The following is a 24,212-nucleotide window of genomic DNA, read 5'->3' as shown; positions in this document are numbered from 1 at the left end:
AGGGAATCACTTACGTCTTTTCTTGAGGAAAGCATATGTTTCGTGGACAAAAAACAATAGTGGCTTCTCACATCTCCATAAATGTCTGAAGATGCAAAAAAAGACAAGAAAAAGAAAAAAGAAATATTTGGGGGTGGAGGAAAGAGAAGACAACACACGGTGGATTATCGTCACAACAACCATATCCTTAACTATGATCTAAACCTGTTATAGAACAGTTGAATACAATCACCTGTTTGGTTTCACCATTCACCCCAAAAATGCCAAAAGTGAAATATCTTCCATTAATACCACTGCGGCTACTTAGGGGAAATAGCAGTGTGGTGCTAAAACCCCTCCCACCAGAGCTTAATCATCTCTCCACCAAGGCTACTTTCTACAGAAGCCTTCCCCATACATTCCTCAAAATATTCCTCCCATTCTTTTACTTTAAATAAATAAATAAATGTCAGCAATGGTATCAGAAGTAAAAAGAAAAACCCACCAAAAACATTTACAAAGAGAGATTTCCTAAGACATTACAGATGGGTCTACCCATTTTAATTCGTATCTTCAGGTTGCTGCCCATTGCTATCATACCCTTTTAATTTCTCCAACCCAAATCAGAGACTGTCAGCCTATGAACACCACACCTGATTCTTCCTTCGTTCAATTTCTTCTGCTCCACATCCAGAGCATTCTTTACAACTAGGTACCATTTCCGAATATCAAACACTGGACAGCCTATAGTGAAAATGAACGAATTAAGTTTTAACTTTTATTCCATCCTTCTTTCAATGAATTTAAAATCAGCGTGGCCTCGTTATTTCTGCGCAAGATAAGAGAAGACCAAGAAAGCTCCACATCAAATTCCACATACACCATGCAGGGTTCGAAACTCCCACTGTTCTAGGCACATTTTGAGACAGGGAATTTCATTAGCGCGAGTGGTTCCTGAGCTCTGGGTACAGTACTGCGCCTAAGATTTCAGATTAAAACTGCAGAGCGGAAGGAAAGGAGGACCTTTTTCTGCCTCCCCACTTCCAGCTACTCTCCGAAGACTGGAGAAGAGACCCTCTTAAGAATATTAGGGGGGTGGGCAGGAGAAGGACTAGACAGTGTGAAAAGTGAACATAATCTTTTAGCTGCAGTTCATTCACTTTCAGCTTTGTATTCTTGTTATAAAAAAACGTGCCTGGACATTAGGCTGTTGCATCCCTAGCCTAGGTGCCATTTAAGGTGCCATTTAGCTCTTAGCTTTCATATCTCAGTTTCTAACACTGACACCACACTATACTGACTCTCGTTAAGCTGCGATTAAAAGTATTGCATTCGTTTTTCAGCATTCTAGGATATCCAGCTTTAAGGGCATATTTGTATGAACAGATATCCAATTCTTCTTGGATGTTCTCCAAGGGAGGAGGGATTCAAACCAAATGATCTGCCTTACACCATCTTGTGAGACTTATTTGAGGGACTAGATCTACTGCTGACCACATCGTTACTACATAGTTGGGAATACAGCAATGATCTACCCAAGTTAACAGAAAACTAGTTAGGTTTAAAGAAGGCTAAAGCCAGCTGGGAAACGTGAGGGCAACAGGCATGAGGACAGAGAGGAACAGAGGAGAGGAAGAATGTGATCCTGCAGCCGGTCCCTGATCTCTTTAGAGCAACTGAAGGATGATCTATCTTACATCTGCACTGGAGTTTCTGGAAACTGAGCCTTTGTCAGTTTCTATCATTTGCTATGCAACCTCTGCATCTAAAAATTAAGAGACTACAGTCATTGAGATATTGCTAGGAAGCCACATGCAAATGTAAAAAGCTCCTTTTTCACATGTAGATTTGGGCAGCTCTTTCATACATTCGTATGACTTACACTTTCTTTTCAATTCACATACTCTACTGAAAGAGCTTCCACGACTGTCTTGCATGTACGCTAGCATCTTAAAATATAGTTGGCAATGCAAAACTTATACTAAGCTTCTTCTAAAGTATTTGGTACCTTCTTCTTTCCTTTTGTTTCTCTCTTCGGCATAGTCTGCTAGTAACCTGAAAATATATCCAACAGATTCAGAGGGTTTTTTTTTAATTGAAAACATGGTCCCCATTTTTTCAAACTATTCAAGCATATTTAAAATCTGAGCCACTCTAATGAATCCAAAGGCCTTATCTCTTAGGTTAAAAATTTAAAATTGTAAGGGCTGGTTCAAACCTTGCTCATCCCATGTGAATGGCCTCCTCCTATGTTGGAGTTCTTGGATAACTTGGATAACTGGGGACCATAGTGGCTAGCTCTGTAGGATATAGACCCTTACCCTCCAATTATTTCTCCAAATCCTTGGCCTCATCCCCCAGAGGGGAAGTCGGACCCCAGGGTCATGACACCATTGGGCTTTACTTACATGGAACATCTTCATACAAGAATCTACTGTCATCTGGTGGGGGGGACGGGTTTCAACACTGACATGGACACTCATGTGATCAACACAACACAAGTGTTACAACCCTCGCTGCTTGAAACACACCCTTTTCTGCCTCCACATTACAAGGATGAGGATGATTTACTACCCTTCCTTAGCCATAGGGTTCCAAAAATTAAAAATACGACATCGAAAACAGCTTAAAGCAAATTGGACTGGGATAAGTAACATTTGAACCACTGCTATGTCAAATAAGACCAGACCCTTTCAGAGCTGTGCTGCAGAGTTATTCTGCCTGACCAAGAGGGAAATGGCAAAACGGATTCTAGATAATAATAATAATAATAATAATAATTTATTATTTATACCCCGCCCATCTGGCTGGGTTTCCCCAGCCACTCTGGGCGGCTTCCAAAAGAATATTAAAATACTATGATACATCAAACATTAAAAGCTTCCCTAAACAGGGCTGCCTTCAGATGTCTTCTAAAAGTCTGGTAGTTGTTCTTCTCTTTGACATCTGGTGGGAGGGCGTTCCACAGGGAGGGCACCACTACCGAGAAGGCCCTCTGCCTGGTTCCCTGTAACTTGGCTTCTCACAATGAGGGAACCACCAGAAGGCCCTCGGTGCTGGACCTCAGTGTCCGGGTAGAACGATGGAGGTGGAGACGCTCCTTCAGGTATGTGCTATGTGAATATACACAAACTGAATATTAAGGAAGCAATATGTTATATTTCTCTTGTTCAGTGTTCCATTTGTTTATTCCAATGATTCTCAACCTTTTTTTCTCTGGGCCACACTTCCATAATTAAAGTTTACTCATCTCACACCATTTTCTTCATTGATAAGAAATACATTGGAAAACAAAAAGAAACAACTCCCAGCAGTGCTTAATTCACACCACAGAACACAACTACTTTATCATAAGAACACAGGACAGCCAGAAAGTATAAAACGATGCAGCTACGTAAGAAGATGAATCATTCCCAAAAGATAATTATAAACAAGCCTCTTATGCATGCACCTTATACAAACTCAATGAGAGGTGTGAGCTTGCTTTTGCCAGGTAATGTCATTTATATTAGGTCTAATTTGAGACCAATGAACTCTCATCTCCTCATCAATGCAAAGAAGCCTTTCTCTTTTCTGATCTTTCATATTGGTCAGAGTTGGAGAACGGCAGAAGAATAGCCAATGCTATTCTCCAGCACTCTATTCAAACGGCGATTCTGGATCACAACCTAGGACTGTCCTCAGTACCATTTGATACTCTCATTTTGAAAAGATATCGAGCCATATTTTGCAAATTAAAAAAACCATGTTTTGATACTATACTGCACTGAAATATTTAAGCATTTCTTTGTCCTTGAATCTTCCTGCCATGCTTGCCATCCTCTCCTACCGCACCACACCCTTTGAGAACCACTGACCTAGTCCTTAGTGGTAATAAAAATAGCAGTTTAGGATTTTTGTGGCCCTGGACTGCAATAAGTCGGTAAGTTTGCATTTGTTATAATGGCAGCACACACTTACCATTCATAATGGTCATCCAGCAAGAACAGCATTTTCAGCACCACGACCACCACAGCTACGGCAAGAATATCGTATTTCACATTCTGAGCTGATTTATTCTCAGGACGAAGTGTCAGGAAGTCCATTTCACCAACGCCAGTTTTTTTAACCACTCTGCACGCCCACTTGTGCATATCATCTGAATTAAGAGGAGGATAAACTTCAAATGCTATGGAAGTCCAACACAAAGAACTAGAGTTGGAACGAACCTTGGAGGTTTGTCCAGTCCAATGGTGGGGAACCAGACCTAATAAGGATAGCCAGACCTCCCCATTTGGCTCGCAATACTGTTCCACCAGGTCTTGCCACGGCTGGCAAGTATTTAAAGGTACAGAAAAATTGTTTGTTCATAATATTCATAATAATATTTATTATTTTCCATACACAGACATAACAAAAGAAAAAGTTAACAATAATAAAGGAAAAAGAATGAAACAGAAAAAAGAAAAAGGAAAACATGTAGACCATAAAATACAACAAATCATCACTATACTAACATTTAATTAATTAGTTAAGATCCATTTTCATAAACATATTATTTGACTTCCTCAAATCTCTTCCATCTGAATTTCTTAGTAATTATATATAGCAGTTTCCAATATCATTATTTCATAAAACCATATCACAGTCATAATCATATTTCCTAACTTTTCTTATCGTACATTTTCTTATTTATATTTGTTTGTTCATAATAGTCACGTGAGTGTTGCTCTATTCCTAGTAGATTAGTTGAGCATGTTTTAGTCATTTAAGTGTACATGTGCACAATTGTGTTTGTGGGGGAAAGCTTTACTTTCAAACGGGGTCACCAGTGAGGTGTACGAACTGTTTCTGCTTATGGAAAGGAATCAACAATTTAGGCAGGTGAACTCTGGCGGTATTTCAGAGTATACTGACAACCCCTCTGGAATCTGATGAGGTAGTTGATTCATGACATCCTTGCTAAACTGGAAAAGTAAGAAATTGTGTTCCTTGTGTCTTCGAAGACACCTGTACAGCAATGTGAAGATTGTAGCTACAGTTAAAGTGGCGTAAAAAAGAAGTACAAATGCACCTTTTCTTAAAAGAACAAACGTTAAAATACAAGGCAACCTATTGATCTGTGGTAGCAATACTACTTAAACCGTATTTTTGCTGTATGTGAAGATGTGATCCAACCCAAATTTAGGCCGCAAAGTGTTATTAATTTCAGTTGGAACATTAAGTCTCTGCTTTAATCTGTGCTGCATTAAGGACAATGGAACTTAACAGGGTTTAACTTTGATTGGATAACCTTCCTCAATCAGATCCATTTGTGCTTTGCAATTTTCAAAAGGTACGTGCCGGACTGGCATTATAACATAGCAGTCCTAATTCTCTTAAACATGGTTTTAAGACTGAGTAAGTTCAGGGCTCCTACTCCGTCCCTGCTGTGTCATTTCCCTCCCTCCTTCATCAGCATCAATCATGGTATAACCAAAGCTAATACTAACAAAACAGTTCAATCCTTGGCTAAAAGCTAACCATGATTAATACCGGCAATGGGACAAACAGCACTGTGCCCTAATTAATGCTGAAATGAGCGAGGAATTTCCACTGCAGAAGAGAAGGGTCATGCCACAGCCTGCTTCCTATTCTAGTTTATTTATATTCATATTTCTAGGCTATTTTCTCACCTGTAAGCAGCAGGTTATGCAAGTTTGAATATGATTACTGCAGCAGCATGCAGAGTCTAAGAATAAATTAATACTGAATATTACATCTGGAATTCTAAGAGCACTGTCAACTTTTGGTATCCAAACCAGTCTTTCCCAGATGTTCTTGAACTAAAATCTCTGACCACTGGCCATGCTAGCTAGGAATGATTGGAATTGTAGACTAACAACATCTACAGACCCAAAATTGAGAAAGTCTGGTTCGGATACTAAAAGTTGACAATGATCCAACTCTGATCCAAACCACAGCTTCCAAAAATTATGACCAAAATAAAATGTTTCAACAGGAAACATTACATACACTGTAGTGGAAACTTTACGATATATCTCAAAGTGATTTAAGAACAATAGTCCTGTTCACTTAAGCACCTAAAAAATCCTGTTTCATTAAAAATACATAGTAAACGGGAAAGTAATGAACTCTAAAGGGAAGACATGAAATGTACAATCCCATACACAATTTTACCTGAGAGGAAGTCATGTTGAACATAATGAGACTTATTTCTTAGCGAACCTACATAGGTGTGTACTATTAGGAACCCAGCAATACTGAGGAACACCTTATTTTTCTTCCATGAATCTCATTTTCTCCAAGGAGTGATTGGATAGAATCAAATGGTCAGCTATAAGTGACTTTAATTGTTCTGTTAACATGACTCAGCAGTAAAGAGGATCACAACCTTCTTTTTCATGCTGTGTTATTAAAACTTGAGCAGATGTGTCTGGAAAACATTTAGTACTTTCCTTTAATTCTGCTGCTGCCCTAGTGATTAAGTATTTGAACTCCTTCTTGTAATAAAGAGAAGATGAATGTGTGTCTATATGAAGGTACATAGAAGAGACAGTGAAGAAAGTAACATGTTTGCAGACATGATCCGTCCTTATATTTAGTCAAGTTTTATTTTCATATCCAGTGGATTCAGAAACAGGATTTCATATACCAAAAAGGTTTAGAGTGTGACTGTTTTAATTATTTTAGTACAGTACCAGGGAAGAGGTTAATTGAAAGCTTAACTCAACACCCACGAGGCATACATTCTGTCTACTGAGCTCACAACAACCAGGTGAGGTAGGCTCGGCGAATAGATAGTCACTTTCCCAAGTTATCTATTATGCCAGGGTTTCCCAAACTTGGGTCCCCAGTTGTTTTTTTGGACTACAATTCTGATCATCCCTGACCACTGGTTCTGCTAGCTAGGGATCTGAACGAAAAGCAGCTGGAGACCCAAGTTTGGGAAACCCTGTTCTGTGCTTCTTCACTGAGCAGGGATCTGGACCTGTATTTCTCAGCTGCGAGTTCAGTGCTCAAATTGCTGTCCCACACTGGCTCACTCATAAATTTTGAGCCATTGTTTTGGTTTGACAGATCTTAGAGCATCAGTCATGAGTTTCAAATATAAAGCCCTAGGAGTCCCCATGCCACTACCAACTTGAGGTCCATGAAAAACTCCGAAACCCAGACAGATGGGCGGGGTATAAATATATTATTATTATTATTATTATTATTATTATTAATAATAATATAATATATATTATATTATATTATATTATATTATATTATATTATATTATATTATATTATATATTTTATTATTATTATTATTATTATTATTATTATTATTAAAATCGGAATGTGCTTTCGACATTAGCACAGTAAAGGCTATTTAAAAGGACTTGATAATGTATAATTTTTGTTCGTTGGGAAAAATAGGGTGAACATTAAATTGGGTGCTACAAAACACATCCCTCCCCCACATGCCCTTACCAGGTAAGTTGGCTTCCATCAAATACTTCATGCACAGAATGTTTGGATGAAGGAAGCTGCCCTCTGCTATATCTGGAAAACAAGGTAGCTTCAGGTATACAGCAAGGGCCTGCGTCTTTTCGTGAACATCTTCATACGCAGGCCAAGACTGGAAGACAAAATCGAAAATAAGTGTCATCATTTGACCGAAAGCACATCTGCCCTCTATAGAAATCTGAGCTGCTTCTTGGGGGACTCCACAAAGCACCAAGCATTATGATGAGTTGTTCTTTTAGCCTGGAACTTTCTTCGCTCTTTTGAGAAACACCTAATGAAAACATAAATACAACAACAGGAAAAACCAAAAAGAGATCTATTATCAGTTAAGCTAGAACCTCTTTAGCCCTGTAAATACACAGCATTGCTGCTTTTAACTGCTTTGAACAATATTTTGGGCACAAGGTCCTATTTACAACATAAGCCAAAGGATAAGGAATCCATACCACAGTTAGCTGAAAAGCAAGTTAAAGCAAACCTACATGATCCTAAAACTTCTAGAAAGCTTTAGAAAACTTATTTCAAAGTGTACCTTTAGGTTTTTAATGCACTGATTCATATTACTTTATGAACAGAGAAGGCAATAACCATTTTTCTAGTATAAATGGATGAATAATATTTCATTTCAATCAAACTTATTTTCTGATAGCTTCAGGGTATGTTACAGGTTGCATTATAAAGATAGAAATGTAAACCTGGTTTGTTTGATTTTGGCCTCACTTCAATAAGAGAGAGAAAAGGGGTTTCACCCCACAGCAAACCACAAAAAAAGGAAAGAGAGTTTGCAAGTGTAGAAAAGTTTGCTGAACTTAAAACATGAAAAATACTATTGGAACCTAAAACAAACAAACACTTCAGAAATTTTGAGTTTGATCCTAACAACCACAAGCAGAGTTCTGCTCCCAAACATATAGGCTCTCATTGCTTGAGGGGGGTTATGTATTGCCTGGGTGCCCACAAATATTGGCTTGGATTGCTAGTCAGTTATTATTTGTTACCACCAACCTCCTCTTCTCCCCAATTTTCTCTGACACATGCCGGAAGGTTTGGAGGAAGAGGTAGTCTTTTGTCCCTTCAATCTGCTGTGGCCTTGAGGGAGAAGGGGGTCTTTTGTGTGCTGCTATGTTCTTCGGTGGTTCGAATCCCCGCGACGGGGTGAGCTCCTGTTGCTCGGTCCCTGCTCCTGCCCACCTAGCAGTTCAAAAAGCACGTCAAAGTGCAAGTAGATAAATAGGTACCACTCTGGCGGGAAGGTAAACGGCGTTTCCGCGCGCTGCTCTGGTTCGCCAGAAGCAGATTAGTCATGCTGGCCACATGACCCGGAAGCTGTACGCCGGCTCCCACAGCCAATAAAGCGAGATGAGCACCGCAACTCCAGAGTTGTCCGCAACTGGACCTAATGGTCAGGGGTCCCTTTACCTTTACCTGTGTTCTTCTCGACAGAGTCAAGGATGCTTGCCTCTGGTGAGAACTTTTGTGGAAGTCTGCCTGTGTCCAAAAAGATCACATTAACCATCAAGTTTGCACTTACAAACAGGTGCCTATAAGTAGCACATACATGTTTCAGTCTCGATGGGATAATCTTAACACAGCTCTGTCATGATGGAAATTCTGTGAATATGTGTATTACAGAAGAAAGCATAAGAAGGAGGGGAGAGATGTCATGGGTTTTACAGAGAAAAGTGCTTATTAATGGCGTAGCAAAAAATATTCTGCTTTCTTTCCACACATTTAGCATTCTGAAAACAAGACATCCATTCAAAAGTTTCATTTTTGATAATGCCAATTAAACAAACAAACAAACAATAAAAACATTCTCAGGTTCCCCTGGAGTCCACAAATAGCACAAGGCATACACAACTCCAGCAAAAAGTTTACTCATGCATGTAAAATGTCTACAAGCTGTATTATGCTTGCAATCTTTCAGAGCAGCAAGTTTGTTTGTTTTTTTAAAAAAGCAACCTTTTTGCCTGAAGCGCTTTTCCTGAAAAACAAGAAATACATGCTTTACAGGACTGTTGCACATCAGGGTTTACGTCGGTCTTCAGACATTTCGGGATAGGTAGTCAAAGCAGCATTTTAATAATGAGAGCTACAAGTTTGAAGGAATATGCTTTCCTTGATGTCCAACACATAAGAAGTATAGGAATAATGTTATAAATATTTAATAAAGAAAAATTAACTGTCAAAAATATGCCCTGTTCAGGATGCAAATATACGTAACTGAGCACCCAATTATTTTAGGATTTTACTGGACATTACCGGGATTTCAAAGGCTGAATTGACATCTGGGGGAAATTTTCAAAGGGCGGTGCTTTGTCTTGGATCTGAGGCAAGTCAATTTGAAAAGTTATGTTTTTGTAAATACAGTGGTACCTCTGGTTACGAACTTAATTTGTTCCGGAGGTCCATTCTTAACCTGAAACGGTTCTTAACCTGAGGTACCACTTTAGCTAATGGGGCCTCCTGCTGCCGCTGTCGCCGCCGCACGATTTCTGTTCTCATCCTGAGGTAAAGTTCTTAACCCGAGGTACTACTTCCAGGTTAGCAGAGTCTGTAACCCAAAGTATTTGTAACCCGAGGTACCACTGCAAATAAATAAATAAATAGCTCAACAACTTTGGCGTTTTCCTAAAGAAAATCGAGGGTGTCCTGGTTTATGGCAACCCTAAACTAGCTCTCTCAATCGAATAAGCTGTCAAAGTGGTCCCGTCCCACCCGCCCCCTCTAAGGACATAAGCTGAAAGAGCACTGCATTATTAGGACCAAGAAATGTGTCATCAGAACTAATAGTCTAACTCTGCATTTTGCCAGCCTCTCTTCTACCTCCAGGAGCAATCCAGCTGCACAAGTAACCCAATATTTGGGGGTCCACCAGCAAAGCAGAACCCAGCCCAAGAAATCCCCCATGGATATTCAAGCAATACCACGCCTCCTGCATTTGCATGCTATGTGGCGCGGCAAATTTATTTGGCTGACTGTCACACCTTCTCAGAAGGGCATTTCCCCTTCTCATCTGACTTGTCATCAGCCCTCCCCTTCCACCAAACCTTTTCATCCCACCATGGCATACTATTTTATAAGACCCTGTGGGTTAAACCACAGAGCCTAGGACTTGCCGATCAAAAGGTCAGCGGTTCGAATCCCTGCGACGGGGTGAGCTCCCGTTGTTCGATCCCTGCTCCTGCCCACCTAGCAGTTCGAAAGCACATCAAAGTGCAAGTAGATAAATAGGTACCACTCCGGCGGGAAGGTAAACAGCGTTTCCATGCGCTGCTCTGGTTTGCCAGAAGTGGCTTAGTCATGCTGGCCACATGAGCTGGAAGCTGTACGCCGGCTCCCTCGGCCAATAAAGCGAGATGAGAGCCGCAACCCCAGAGTCGGCCACGACTGGACCTAATGGTCAGGGGTCCTTTTACCTTTAATCTAGATGAACATGAGGGAATTACAGCACTGGGAATGATGCTTCTATCCGAATTATTTCCTCAAACATCCATATAAACATTTTAACTACTTTGAAGAAAGAGCTGTTAGTCTTGTTTTCAAAAATGTTTATTTAAAACGAAACAGATCGTTATGTTAAATGTGTCACAGCCCAGGGCTTAATTTTAATTATCTGGTGATGAGAAACAATTCTAAGTGTTGGATTACAATTCTACTATTTGGACAGTGTCACCGGGGGGGGGGGGGGGGAGAAATACTCCCGCAAATACAAGTACTACTGTACTGTTTCCCTTATAAAGGAATATTTTTTCCCATACAAAAGGCAACCTAAGTATGTATTTAGCCTATAATTTAGAACAGAACTGGAACGTTCCGAAACAGGGGAGTAGCAAACTTACTCCACCCAAAGCCGCTCCAATGCCTCCTCTGGCAAATCTATACTACTGAGATTTTCACTGTACATCTATTAGTGAACACCAATATAGCACAGGGGTAGGCAGTATGATGTCCTCCAGATGTTGATGTCCTCCAACTCCCATTTGCATTGACAGCCCAGCACAAGGTGGGGAGGGCTGTTGTTGTTTAACCTCCCTGCACTGTACTGCTTGGAAAGTGTGTTGCTCCCACAATTCTCCCCACAACAAGTACCTCAAGATAGGAAAAAGGATGTGCTCCTGCAAGTATTACACACACACACACACACACACACACACACACACACAATAAAGCTTAATTCAAGTATGTAAAAAAGCAGCGGGACTCCCTGTTAGTGGAATGCCAGCAGCCTCTCTTATGAGTTAAATTTCAGGCCTCAATTATTATTTTTTTAAGGTTAGCAGTAAAAAAAAAAAAAGTGACAAATTTTCAGGCTTTTCTAATAACTTTGAGCTACATCTGCATCAAATTCAGTTTTATGGAGCTAAATAATCCGGAAAGCCTTTTTTTAGGAAGTAATATAACACTTCCAGAAATTTTAAAGCAATTTTTAGGGTACATGTGTGTCAAATTTCAGAGCTCTAGCTCGGTGGGAGTTACCTGGTGAATTTCAATACCCAGTCAACTTTCTATCACAAAACACCCGCAAAAATCACTTGTAAAAGTAAATATGTCACATATGCGATTAAGAGTATCACACAATACTGGAATATTGTAGATACAGAAATTTATGATGCAACAACACCAGTGCAACCAGTTGCCAATTATGTAAGGGCAATGACAATATTGCCATTGACTGCCGAATGCAAAACTTACAGCCAAACTGGTACGTGAAATAACAATGACCTAGTGACTCAGTGTTTTCTACACTGACATTTCTAAAATACAAATCAGATTAAGATTCCTTCTTCATTATTACCCCTTAATTGTTTTGTATTTTCCTTCAGCCTGCTAGTGTTTACATCCTTTCGCCTAATTCATACATCTGTTGGAAATTTTCTTTAACAGATAGGATTGTAAGGATTAAAATTGCTACATCAGAAGTAAACCCAAGTGCCCCCCCCCCACCTTCACAACCCCATTTAGATTAAGAAAATGGGAACCATTTAGTTAATTTGAGAAGCAAGGGAAAGAGGTGAAATTTGCAACCACCAGGCTCAGGGTGGAGGTAATTTATTTTCACCATTGGTAGTAGCTTTTTTTAGGGCTTACAACAACAACAACAACTTTATTGTGCTGTTGCCACGAGCAGTATCAGCACCACCACAGCTTGTTTCTCATTGGCCTAGCTCCTACTGGGGAACTGGGTGCAGACGGAGGGAGAGTATAGCAGCTACCAATGGAGGCTATTGTATTTTTGTGGTGTCTGCCATTTCCACCCTTTGCAACAATGGTTTGGAACTAGTGCTGCATCCAGAGCATTGTGGGAAAGAAAATGGTGTCCAGACCGCATACAGCTGTAGCAACACAATAAACTTAAAATTAAAAAAAGAAAGAAAAGAAGACTAGAAGAAATTACTGCTGCTACAGCTAAATGGATAACAATGGTCAATCTGTCTATCATGAAGACACAGCTTTTGGTGCAGAGTAATGGAAACAAGTGTATTTAACACAGGGCAGAAGTTTGGATTTTCTATCTTTCAGACAAAGAAGGGGAGCTTTATATCTGATAATTCCATTCCTCGTTGGTGTGTTTTGTCCCCCAAAGAAGCAGGACAAGAAAAAGTGTGGGCAATAATGGTCTTATCACAGCACCTTCATATCTCTGAAAAGAACTGTAATATGTTCAATGGTATGTATACATTTTTCCATGTCCTGCTATTGACTCTAGTCAAACAGGTCTGGCAGATTTTCGTAGTGCTTCAGACACCTGATTGACCAACAATTGCAGTAGGTCCAGAGAAATGAGAATGCGCTCCCAGAGCAACAATAGCTGTACCATACAACCTTAAACTCGAGTGGGGTGTGTGAAACGATCATGTATTTCCAACTGAATTTAGTATACAGGGATTATTTGCTGGTTTTAAAAACTGGAGGGGTGTGTGATTTGACTGATTTTTTAAAAAAAAGAATTACCCATGCACTTTCGAAGGTTTGACTGCTGTAATGCAGTCTATGAGGCTGTCTTTAAAGACAGCTTGAATATTACCCTACACTACCTTATAAGAAAGGGTTTTATCCCTAAAAGGCAGTATATGCATTTATAGAAATAATATTATGAACAATGAAATGTTCATGGAGAAAGAAGATGATAGCATAAGAATAAAAATATATTCACCACAATAAGCGCAGGCTCAGACAGATTTTAGGACTCATTTTCATTTCCTTTTCTGTACCTTTTCCTCCCAAAAGAAAATGTAAAGTAGCTAACAGTAGCATACCAATATGAATATAATAATATAATATGCTTATTGACACTGGAGTGTCTTTCCTTTTTAGCATTACTGCAAACACAAATTTAATTGTTAACAGTTTTCCCACTAACTGAATTTTCAAGTTTCTCAAAAACAGTGGGGGGAATACAGAGGAGGTAAGGAATGTTTAGAAAATAGAGAGAGCAGCGGTGCAAAGGGTGGACACATATCTTCTAACATCTGTGAAGCACATGCTCCTGGTGATGTAATGAACGGAGGGTGTGCCTTGGGATTACTAAAGGGCCAACAAATGGCAGGAAAGAACTAATATGTGGGTGAACCGCCTACAGCTTAACTTAGAGAGCTGCCTAATATCCTGGCTTGCTCTAAGGAATAAACAATTCGTGAAGGAGATGCAACACCCAGCTATGGAGATAAGATACTGGCAGCAGATTCCCTCCGAGCCAGAAACAGCCATGTCTGGCAATACCAATGAAATTAAGCTCTCGTGGGAAAAGAAACACCAGCCGTATAGGTGGTAAGCCCCGATTTGACTGGGGGAGAAGTTAGAAAATTTGAAATTAGATTGGGGTACTTGTGCAACGTATATTTCGCTGAGACTATGCCCTCCCCTTGCCCTATCCACCTTCAATGTATCTTGAAGTAGCTGATGCAACCTGATCAGCATGTTGCATGAATATGGAATCACCAGTCCAATTCACACACTGTAAGAATGGCTTATCTTTCTCTCTCATGGTGTGCACACTTACACATGCACACCCAAACCACAGTCTCCACAGATCAACTCGTACATCTCAGGCCATGAGCAAGGAGATCTACATAGAAAACGAGTTTAAATCATTCACACAATCATATATAAATTCTGTTCTGCTGCTAGAAGATAAGGTAAACGTAAAGGGACCCCTGACCATTAGGTCCAGTCGTGGCCGACTCTAGGGTTGCGGCGCTCATCTCGCTTTATTGGCCGAGGGAGCAGGCATACAGCTTCCGGGTCATGTGGCCAGCATGACTAAACCGCTTCTGGTAAACCAGAGCAGCGCACGGAAACACCGTTTACCTTCCCGCCAGAGCGGTACCTATTTATCTACTTGCACTTTGACGTGCTTTCGAACTGCTAGGTTGGCAGGAGCAGGGACCGAGGAATGGGAGCTCACCCCGTCGCAGGGATTTGAACTGCCGACCTTCTGATCGGCAAGTCCTAGGCTCTGTGGTTTAACCCACAGCACCACCCGCATCCCATAGGGTTATTCATCACGGATTACACTTCACGGAAGAAAAAAGCGTTTGCTGGATAATCCTGTGAGGCAGATCTGCTTGAATAACACAATTAATTAAACTGGCATATACAGGGTGAGTCTTTTAAAGGAGGCCCCGTGGAACATGTGTACTCTGTATCCACGGGGCCTCTTCTAAAGGACTCACCCTGTATATATGGGGAATCATATAAAGCCACACCTGTTGACACACTAATTCAGCTTCTCTCTCACTCACAAATATTAAAAGATAATGGCAGAAAGCAAAATTAGTTTGAATTTGACCAACATTTCAGTAAGCCTATCTTCCTTCTCTCTTAAGCAATACTTCAGCAGGTAAGGACAAGCCAGAGTTTCTGTTACACAACAGCAGATTCCCGTGATACACCTGATTACAAGAAATGTCAGAAATGAACTTCCTCCTCAGCTCTTTTTAAAGAGCCTCACCCTTGCTTATTGTCATTTCTGAAGCTGTTTCAAGAGAGAAAATAAAATGCTACTTATGTGTGGCACCTGTTAATTTCATTAACTCCAAAAAGAAAGAGAGAAATTGAATAGAAGAGGTTCAGGTCCCCAAATCCTAACCAGAAAGACGAGGAAGCTGCTATTTTGGGCACGAAAGAAGGAGGGGTTTATTGAGAACTCAAATGCTTCATCTTGTAAGTCTCAAATAGGCACGACAGGTAAAATAGGACATATATCAAAAAATATATATCCATCCTTCAAAGCTTCATTATCCTTCTGGTAAAATGAAAGCCAGATGCAGCATATTTGAGAAAAATAAACCATGATTTGAACACACATACCCCTACCTGACACAGAACATCCTGTTTGCCTGTCCATAACCACCACCTTTACTCACTTGGCTCACTAAAGCATCTCTGCCCAATTACAAGGAATAACTGGCATGAAATCAGGTTGTGTCATTGAGTCCAATGCAGGTAGGAATCAGAGGCAATCCATGGAAAGGACAGGTGGCAAGTGTCTTTCCAGTAGACAACCCGGATACTGGTGTTATGGTCCAAAATGCTCTCCATGGCCAAGAGTGAAACAAGAACCTGCTTGGAAACAAAGCCTTACTTCCTTGTGAACAAGGACCTAGTTATGTCAATGTGGACTGGAAGCAGGGTACTACAGGAAAGGAATGTAGTTTTGAGGACTGCCTATAAGTTCAGGAGAGAGAGGCAAAGAGGAAGGATCTCCTGAACTTCTCTCTAGAACCAAGAGCAGCAGAGAAAAGAGGTCCATGGGCAATAGCGAAGTCTTTTCTTCCTCCTGAAGCCTCAGGCAACTGGTTGTAGTAGTCGGAAAGGAGAGTGTACAGCCACACACACATTTATGAACCCAGTGAATTTTGGAACTAACACAGTTAACTAACCCACAGCACTAGAGCAAAACACAGTTTTGTTCTAGGGCAACGTGTGCTTTGTGAATGACTCTACCCTAAGTCTTTTCACTCTGGTATTAAATGGCTGTCTTCAGATCTTCCATCTCCTTCCAATAGCATCATTGGAAGCTTTTATTCAGTGAGGTGGCAGGTGCTGAATGCCACCAAGGAAGAATTTGTAATCAGAAATGAAAGGGTGAGGCACACCGAGGAGATGACTACTAATTACCATGCTGTCCCAACTTCTCCATTTCCCAAACAACACCTGGAGAACATTTAAGGAAGCAGTATCAAATGCTTTTAATCTTTCGCTGCGCAGTTTCTAGCCTACAGTTCCAGCACCTCAAGGCGTAAACACAGATGAAGGGAATCTTTTTCAAGACACAGTTTCACCAGGAACTTTAAGATGGATATGCAACATGAAGTATAGGAAACATCTGAAAAATGATTAAAATAATAATAATAATAATAATAATAATAATAATAATAATAATAATATAAAAAAACTTTATGCTCACAGTATTTACAAGATTCTAATACAGAAGACAAATATTCATGGAAATTCTATGGCAGTGGACCAAACAAGGAAAGAGCTATTATCCTATGAAAATGGTAATATTTATTACTTGTATACAAACATTTAGAATGGATTAGAATATGCCCAACAATCTATATAGTAAGGTAGGGGTGGTCAACCCTTTGGGGCTAGTGGGCATATACAGTATAGCATTTTGAGGATGTGCTATATGTGCCAGTCGTGAAACAGCTGCTGTGGGGGTGGGAAGGCGTAATATGAAATAGTCGCCACTTCCAGAAGAGACAAAAAAGGAACAGGGGGAAATGATGTAGATGTTCTCCCCCATCAACAGGGGAAAGGCCCTTATACTAACAACCACCACACTTGTGCACAGAGAAAAAGCTGGCTGTACCTCTCCTCCACTTGGAATGGATGGATATCCAGTCCTGGTATCCAGTGAAATGAGGACATGTTTAAGGAGGTGTGCTCAATGTAGGAGCGACCAAGTCACTGCAGATGTGAGCTGACCAGGAAGAGCAAGCAGCCTCTTATACATTGTGGATTTTTGCGGGCATATTTACTGAGACCTTTCATGAGCACCACAGGGGATATGGGCTGCCTCCAGTATATTAAAAGAACTGTATACAAATCTCACTAACTACAAGCAATTGTCACAAAACTGAACTAAACATTTAGCTAGCTTGAACTTACTTGCAGATAGCTTGAAACAATGAACATACAAAGAGCTGCAGAATTTATAGATAAGCGCCCATCAGAATTTAGAATCCAAATGTAAATTACAAAAATAAGTACAGCAATCATTTTTACTAGGTCAAGTTATGTTGGGAGAACAGAAAGGAATATCTCCCAATAAACAAAGGACTTTCCCCCCAGGTGGAATGGGTGGGGTGTCCCAATTCCTGCCCACAGGCTGAGCAACGCTGCCTGCCATCATAAAATATGTTTTTGCCCCAGTAAAGCCACAGAATCAGAAGCCTTGGTGGAAAGAGAAGCTGGGATTGGCTAGAGACAATTTGCTGCCTGAGGTTAAGGACAACATGGCACCCCCATTTTGCTAGCTGACAAAATTGGGTTCAACTTCAAGTCTTCTCTGGGATGGTGACTCACTCTTGCAAGTTTGCACCTGCTCTGTATATCTCCCGAGTGAAAAAGGCACCTCTGCACATCTTAAACACACATTCTTGCTGTTCACAACTATTCACAACAATGCAATGTGGCGCTGACAAATCTGAAGTACTATGGGAACGGCAGTGCCCCAAAACACAACTAAGCAAACTAAGTAGGAGTAGTGGCATAGTAGCTATGGCAGAACAGTAGATGTATCTAAGGAGAGCTATGGTGCAGGATGTAAAACAGCAGTGGCGAAACCTCTTGCTAGAAAAGAAATTTACCGTATTTTTCGCTCTATAACACGCACCCGACCATAACACGCACATAATTTTTAGAGGAGGAACACAAGAAAAAAATATTCTAAACGAAATAGTGGATGTATGATTTTTGTGGTTCATGCTGTGGCCACAGACATGTGATCTGACAGTGAGTCTGGAGTAGCCCAATGCAAAAATCCTGAGGATCCATGTGGATCCATGCTTTGTAACCACGTTTTTGCACCACTGCGGCCCCAGGCAACAGTGGGTGCGTGATTTTTTTGGTGCAAGATGTAACCATGGACATGTTATGTGATCTGATGGTGAATTTGGGGTGACCCAGTGCAAAAATCCTGAGGATCCATGTGGATCCGTGCTTTGTAACCACGTTTTAAGTGGGGAAGGAAGGAAAAGCACTCAAGGGACAAGGAGAAGGATGCTGCTAATAATACAGAAGAGGGGTTTAAGGGGAGAAGAAGCATGCGTGGGGTGGGTGGAGAAGGATGCTGCTAATAATGAAGAAGAGGGGTATAAGAGGAGAAGGCTCCTCTCCTCTCCCACTTTGCTCATTTAAAGCAAGCAGGCTCTGCTTTTCTCCCTCCTCCCCGCTCATCCCTGGCTTAGCAAGCTGAAAAACTTTGCTGCTATTTAGCGAGCTGAGTGGGGAGGAGAGAGGGACAGAGAGCCTGCTTGCTTTAAAGGAACCAACTGGACAGGAGCTGCTTACACTCGTGTAAGCGGCTCCTCTCCTCTCCCGCTTTACTCCTTTAAAGCAAGCAGGCTCTCTGTCCCTCTCTCCTCCCCACTCAGCGGCTCTTCTCCCGCTTTGCTGTTTCAAAGCGAGCCATGGAGGAGGGAAGGAAGGGGAACCATGGATCCTCTGCCCCCACCACCCGTAGGCATTCCCTCCATAACACGCACAGACATTTCCCCTTACTTTCTAGGAGGAAAAAAGTGAGTGTTATGGTGCAAAAAATACGGTATTCCCTACTGGGCGGGGGGAGAACCCTGTTTTAACCAGACGTTTCAATGTAAAACCCTTCTCACTAATGGAGAAAGCCCCTCTGAATCAGCTGATCAGTGCTGGTGGTATTCATTCAAAGGAGGAATGTTTTGAAAAACCATCTCTCCAACTTAAAATGCTCCCCATTTTACATGGCTGCAATGCAAAAAAGAGAGAAGAAGAAGAAGAAGAAGAAAGAGCTGACTACCACAGATTAAATAAACGGTGAGAGCACTGGGGGGAATAGCAGATAGTAATAACAGACATTAGACAATGCCTGGGAGGAACCAGTGAGGCTAAAGAGCATTTCCAGAAATTGTAAGATCAGTAAGAAAAATCTACTTTTAATTCATCAGAGCCACCATACATGTATGTAACGGGTAAACATTTTCACAGAAGGTAGATGAATGAAGGTCACCTTTACATGGAAGATCTTGCAGTCCGTCCCATATACCTTCATCTCCTCTGGGAAATCTTTATAAGCATTCAAGTAAGGGATGTGGCCATCCATTACCAGCCTAAATGAAAGAAGTAGAAGTAAAATCAAGATGTACATACTGATTTTAGTTCAAAATGCATGACAAGACACAGATACAAAGCTAAAACGTAACAGCTGAGTGAAATCACGAATCCCTGCTAAATATTACATTTAAAATGTATTTAATTAATGAGAGCAAAAGTAGAAACCCATCCATATTGCACTGTTAAACAGTGGTGTGCAATTATTGGAAGTGGGCACGTCTATGCAGAAATATCAATCAGTGCAAAAAGAAGGGGATGCTTGGAAGAAACAGCCCTTTGGTTAACTCTGACAATTGCAGACTTCTATTCTTCTAGTCAATTAGTAAAGAGGAATTTTGAAAAGCCTGCACTTTCCAAACTAAAAAAAGCAGTTTTTAGATCTTCATAAATTGATTAGCTTGTAAAAACACAAGGAAGGGTGAATGTCGAGCCAAGCCAAAGTCCACAACTAAGCTTGTAATGCCTAAGAAATTGCAAAATTGGGGTAGATAATTTTTGATCTCACACTTAAAAAAAAAAAATTTGCCACTGCTAGTTAGGAGTTGAAAATCACAGAATGTAGCCAGCCACAACTTTGAAAGCCGTGTTACCAGCCAAGTGCATATGGCCTCTGTGAGGGAAAGGTTTGTTTTGCTGGGCAGGCTTGGGTCACCTAGTGTTTTCTTTTTCTTTTTCCCTGCCAGCAAATGGTTAGCGAACGGCAGCTTCTGATTGGCCGGGGTTCCAGGAGAGGGAGTTGAAAAGGAGAGGTTTTTGGAGAGACAGGTTTTAGGTTGGGAGATAGGGAGTGAGAGGAGACAGTTGGTTCTGGGTAGAAACATCCACTCTGAGGAATACAGTCATACTTCGGGTTGAAGTTGCTTCAGCTTGAGCGCTTTCGGGTTGCGCTCCGGGGCGACCCAGAAGTAACGGAGCACGTTACTTCCAGGTTTCACCGCTCGCGCATGCACAGACGGTCAAAATGAACTCACGCACATGCACGGAAGCGGCAAATTGCGACCCACAGATGTGGGTTGCGTTCACTTCAGGATGTGAATGGGGCTCCGGAATGGATCCCATTCGTATCCAGAGGTACCACTGTATATCAAAAGCTAGATAAAGAAGTCTCTGAGCTTAGTGTGAAGGACAGTGTGTGGTGTCCTGTGATAATAATAGGCCAGGAATTAACTGGGAGGCTGAGGCTGAGCCAGGAGAAGTAGAAGCTGGAAAGATAAAATCTACTTAGGACTCAATCCGGTCAGGAGGGGAGAGATTCTTCTAGAACAGGCATGGCCAAACTTGGCCCTCCAGCTCTTTGGGGATTACAATTCCCATCATCTCTGACCACTGGTCCTGTTAGCTAGGGATGATGGGAGTTGGAGCTGGAGGGCCAAGTTTGGCCATGCTTGTTCCTGAAAGAGAAGTCTCCCAAACCAGTTAAGAGGGGTGATCCCTTGGGTCTGTTACCTCAGGAGTAGGTTTATCAAAGGGGGTGTGTAACTGACAGGAAGTACCGCCTTGTTTAAGAACCAAAGTATTAAGCGGCAACAGCTGTGCAACAACTGAGAAAGAACTGAAGTGAAATAACTAGAAATAAGCTGAGCATTTACCCTTTAGTCTAAAAACCTGTACAATCTACCTGAAGCAAAGTAACTGAACATAAGCCAACTGAAGTTTAAAAGAAGCTGTGCTTGATTAGGAGTCCATAACATCAGTTAGATTTAGTATAAATATTATTAGGTGAACGGTTACCTGAAAAAACATTATAATCTGAAGTATCCTTTGTTTTACCCACTTTGTGTCATAAACTTCCTATGTTTAATAAAATATGTCTTGTTTATTTGATCAAATCCTGCCTGAGACTCCAAATCATTAAGTTTTCCCTCACACAAGTCCCCCCACTAGATAATCTGGGGCAATTTGTAGAGATTTGTGTAACTGGTGTACTGTGAGGTAGTCACACTGTATTTAAGTGAGGGCCGGCCCAATGGCACCAGGGGGAAAGTGCCATTGCGTCGTCGCAGCCTCCAAGTTAATCTATTCCACTGGTCTTCAACTTGTGGTCAGGGCCTACTGTATAGGGATGGGAAACCTCTGGCCCTCCAGATGTTGTTGTACTCCCAACTCCCATCAGTCCCAGCCAGTATAGCCAACGATCAGGGAAGTCCAACAATATTTGGCCTATCCTAATGCAGCACGTGTGTATATGTATACGCATGTGTGTATATATATGTGTGTGTGTGTGTGTGTAGATAGATAGACAGACAGACAGACAGATACATGTGGGTTCCTAAATCCATAGTTAGGCTAATGGTAGTCCCAGCTTGAAAAGGTTGAAGAGTGTCCATCTTGTGGCATGCTCCCCCTCTAAACTCCACATGCATACTTCTCCAGATTCCTTTTGTAAGCAGTGAAAACACTGTTATTCTGATGGCTATTTAGGCACTAGTGAATGCTGCTGTTTCAGTTGGTTTCAGCTAGTTTCATTTTAATTTTTTGTACTAGTCGAATTACCGTATTTTTCGCCCTATAGGACGCACTTTTTCCCCTCCAAAAATGAAGGGGAAATGTGTGTGCGTCCTATGGGGCGAATGCAGGCTTTCGCTGAAGCCTGGAGAGCGAGGGGGGTCGGTGCGCACCGACCCCTCTCGCTCTCCAGGCTTCAGGAAGCTATCCGCTAGCCGTGGGAGACCCAGCTCTTCCACGGCTAGCGGAGACCTTGTTGGCACCCAGAAGCTTCGGGCTTCAGCACGCCCCAAGCTCCGGGCTTCACGCAGCGCTCCGCTAGCCGTGGGAGAGCTTGCCTGCACCCAGAAGCTTCCCCCACTCCCGCCCCGCACCTGGGGGGGAAATAATTTTTTTTTCTTTATTTCCCCCCCCAAAAAACTAGGTGCGTCCTATGGGGCAAAAAATACGGTATACAGTGGTGCCTCGCAAGATGAAATTAATCCGTTCCGCGAGTATCTTCGTCTAGCGGTTTTTTCGTCTTGCGAAGCAACCCTATTAGCGGCTTAGCGCTATAAGCGGTTTAGCGGCTATTAAAGGCTTAGCGGCTTAGCGGATTAGCTGCTAAAAGGCTATTAAAGGCTTAGCGGCTTAGAAAAAGGGGGGGGAAGCGGAAAAAAAATCTCAAGACTCGCAAGACATTTTCGTCTTGCGAAGCAAGCCCATAGGGAAATTCGTCCTGCGAAGCGCATTGAAAACGGAAAACCCTTTCGTCTAGCGGGTTTTCCGTCTTGCGAGGCGTTCGTCTTGCGGGGCACCACTGTATTGTTGTACTGTCTGCATCAATGAAGGGTTGAGAACAACTGTCTGGTGAAATGTGAGTTTGTTTATTTTTTTAAAGCAGGGCTTTTCTCCAGCCAGAACTCACTGGAACTCAGTTCCAGCACCTCTCAGGTGGGTGCCACTGCCATTCTAAGAGAAAAAGGGACGTGAGTTCCGGTTCCTCTTTTTCTAGGAAAGTAGCACTGTAAAAAAGCAAATCTTCTTATTCACAACTGACCTAGAAAAGTGATAAAACTATTTAGTTAATCATATTTTATTCTACCTAAATACAAAAAGCTGTAGTTAAAGGCAGAATGGAAAGCAGGCTTTAAATACAAAATACTTTAATTAGATACTGTTCTTACCTTAAGAGATGTGATAATGTAATTGATTCCCTCAACCAGAGCAATGCCAAATAGCAGAAAGCCAGCGTCATCGGCATTGACATTCTAATCTCTCCTTTCTTCATTTTCTGTAAATATGAGCCAGCATCCACTGATCCAGACCAGAAAGATTTTCCTGTGGAAATAATTCAAGCACGGTAAAAGGAAGCTAGTCCAAACTACAGACTATACTGGATCAATATACAAAGGAGGTTGTACCTGACCAAGTCATACCCAAAATAAACCCACTGAACTCAACGGACTTTAGTTGTTACTAACCTATCCATTAACTTCAATGAGTCTACACTGAGTTTGACATGGATAGTTGAGTACAACTCATTGATAAAAAGGAACTGAAAACCTATCATAACATACAGTCATACCTCTGGTTAAACACTTCAGGTTGTGTTTTTTCGGACTTCCGGGTTGGTGCGAACAGCTAATGGCGGATTCCCTCCGAGCTCCGGAGGGAATCGGCTCCGCTGGGGACGGGTCTTGCCGCGACGGCGACGCGGAGACCCTCAAAAACCGCAGGCGCGGATGCCTGCGGACCTGGTGACTCGGTGGGCACCTTAAGCGCCCCCCGACCCACGAAGAGCCTTTTTAAAGGCTACGGAGAGGGTACGGAGAGCGGCGTGGTGCTGGGAGTAGACCGCTACCCCAGCGGAGCGAAGCCGTGTGCCATGGCTGAAGAGCGCTGACTTTTTTCCTTAAATTCGGAACCCGAAAAGAAGCAACCCGTGAGTAGATTGGAATTCGGACTTTAAAATATCTATCTGTGAATTTG

General features: G+C 41.7%; 1 protein-coding gene across 2 annotated transcripts in view; it reads right to left on the bottom strand.

Annotated features, from left to right (window-relative positions):
- TAF1B (TATA-box binding protein associated factor, RNA polymerase I subunit B) overlaps positions 1 to 24,212 on the bottom strand; it is a 41,009-nt gene that overhangs the window by 3,647 nt on the left and 13,150 nt on the right. For both annotated transcript variants that reach the window (XM_080999160.1, XM_080999161.1), the window contains exons 7-13: positions 23,408 to 23,561; positions 19,693 to 19,792; positions 7,437 to 7,584; positions 3,940 to 4,117; positions 1,988 to 2,034; positions 633 to 723; positions 15 to 85 (exon numbers count right to left, since the gene is read on the bottom strand). In XM_080999160.1, the coding sequence (XP_080855286.1) occupies positions 15 to 85; positions 633 to 723; positions 1,988 to 2,034; positions 3,940 to 4,117; positions 7,437 to 7,584; positions 19,693 to 19,792; positions 23,408 to 23,561 (789 nt within the window). The remainder of the gene's footprint in view (positions 1 to 14; positions 86 to 632; positions 724 to 1,987; positions 2,035 to 3,939; positions 4,118 to 7,436; positions 7,585 to 19,692; positions 19,793 to 23,407; positions 23,562 to 24,212) is intronic.

The sequence above is a fragment of the Podarcis pityusensis genome (assembly GCF_964106645.2).
Source record: "Podarcis pityusensis genome assembly, chromosome: 3".
In the NCBI taxonomy this organism is placed as follows: domain Eukaryota; kingdom Metazoa; phylum Chordata; class Lepidosauria; order Squamata; family Lacertidae; genus Podarcis; species Podarcis pityusensis.
This window is presented reverse-complemented; position numbering and strand designations above follow the sequence as displayed.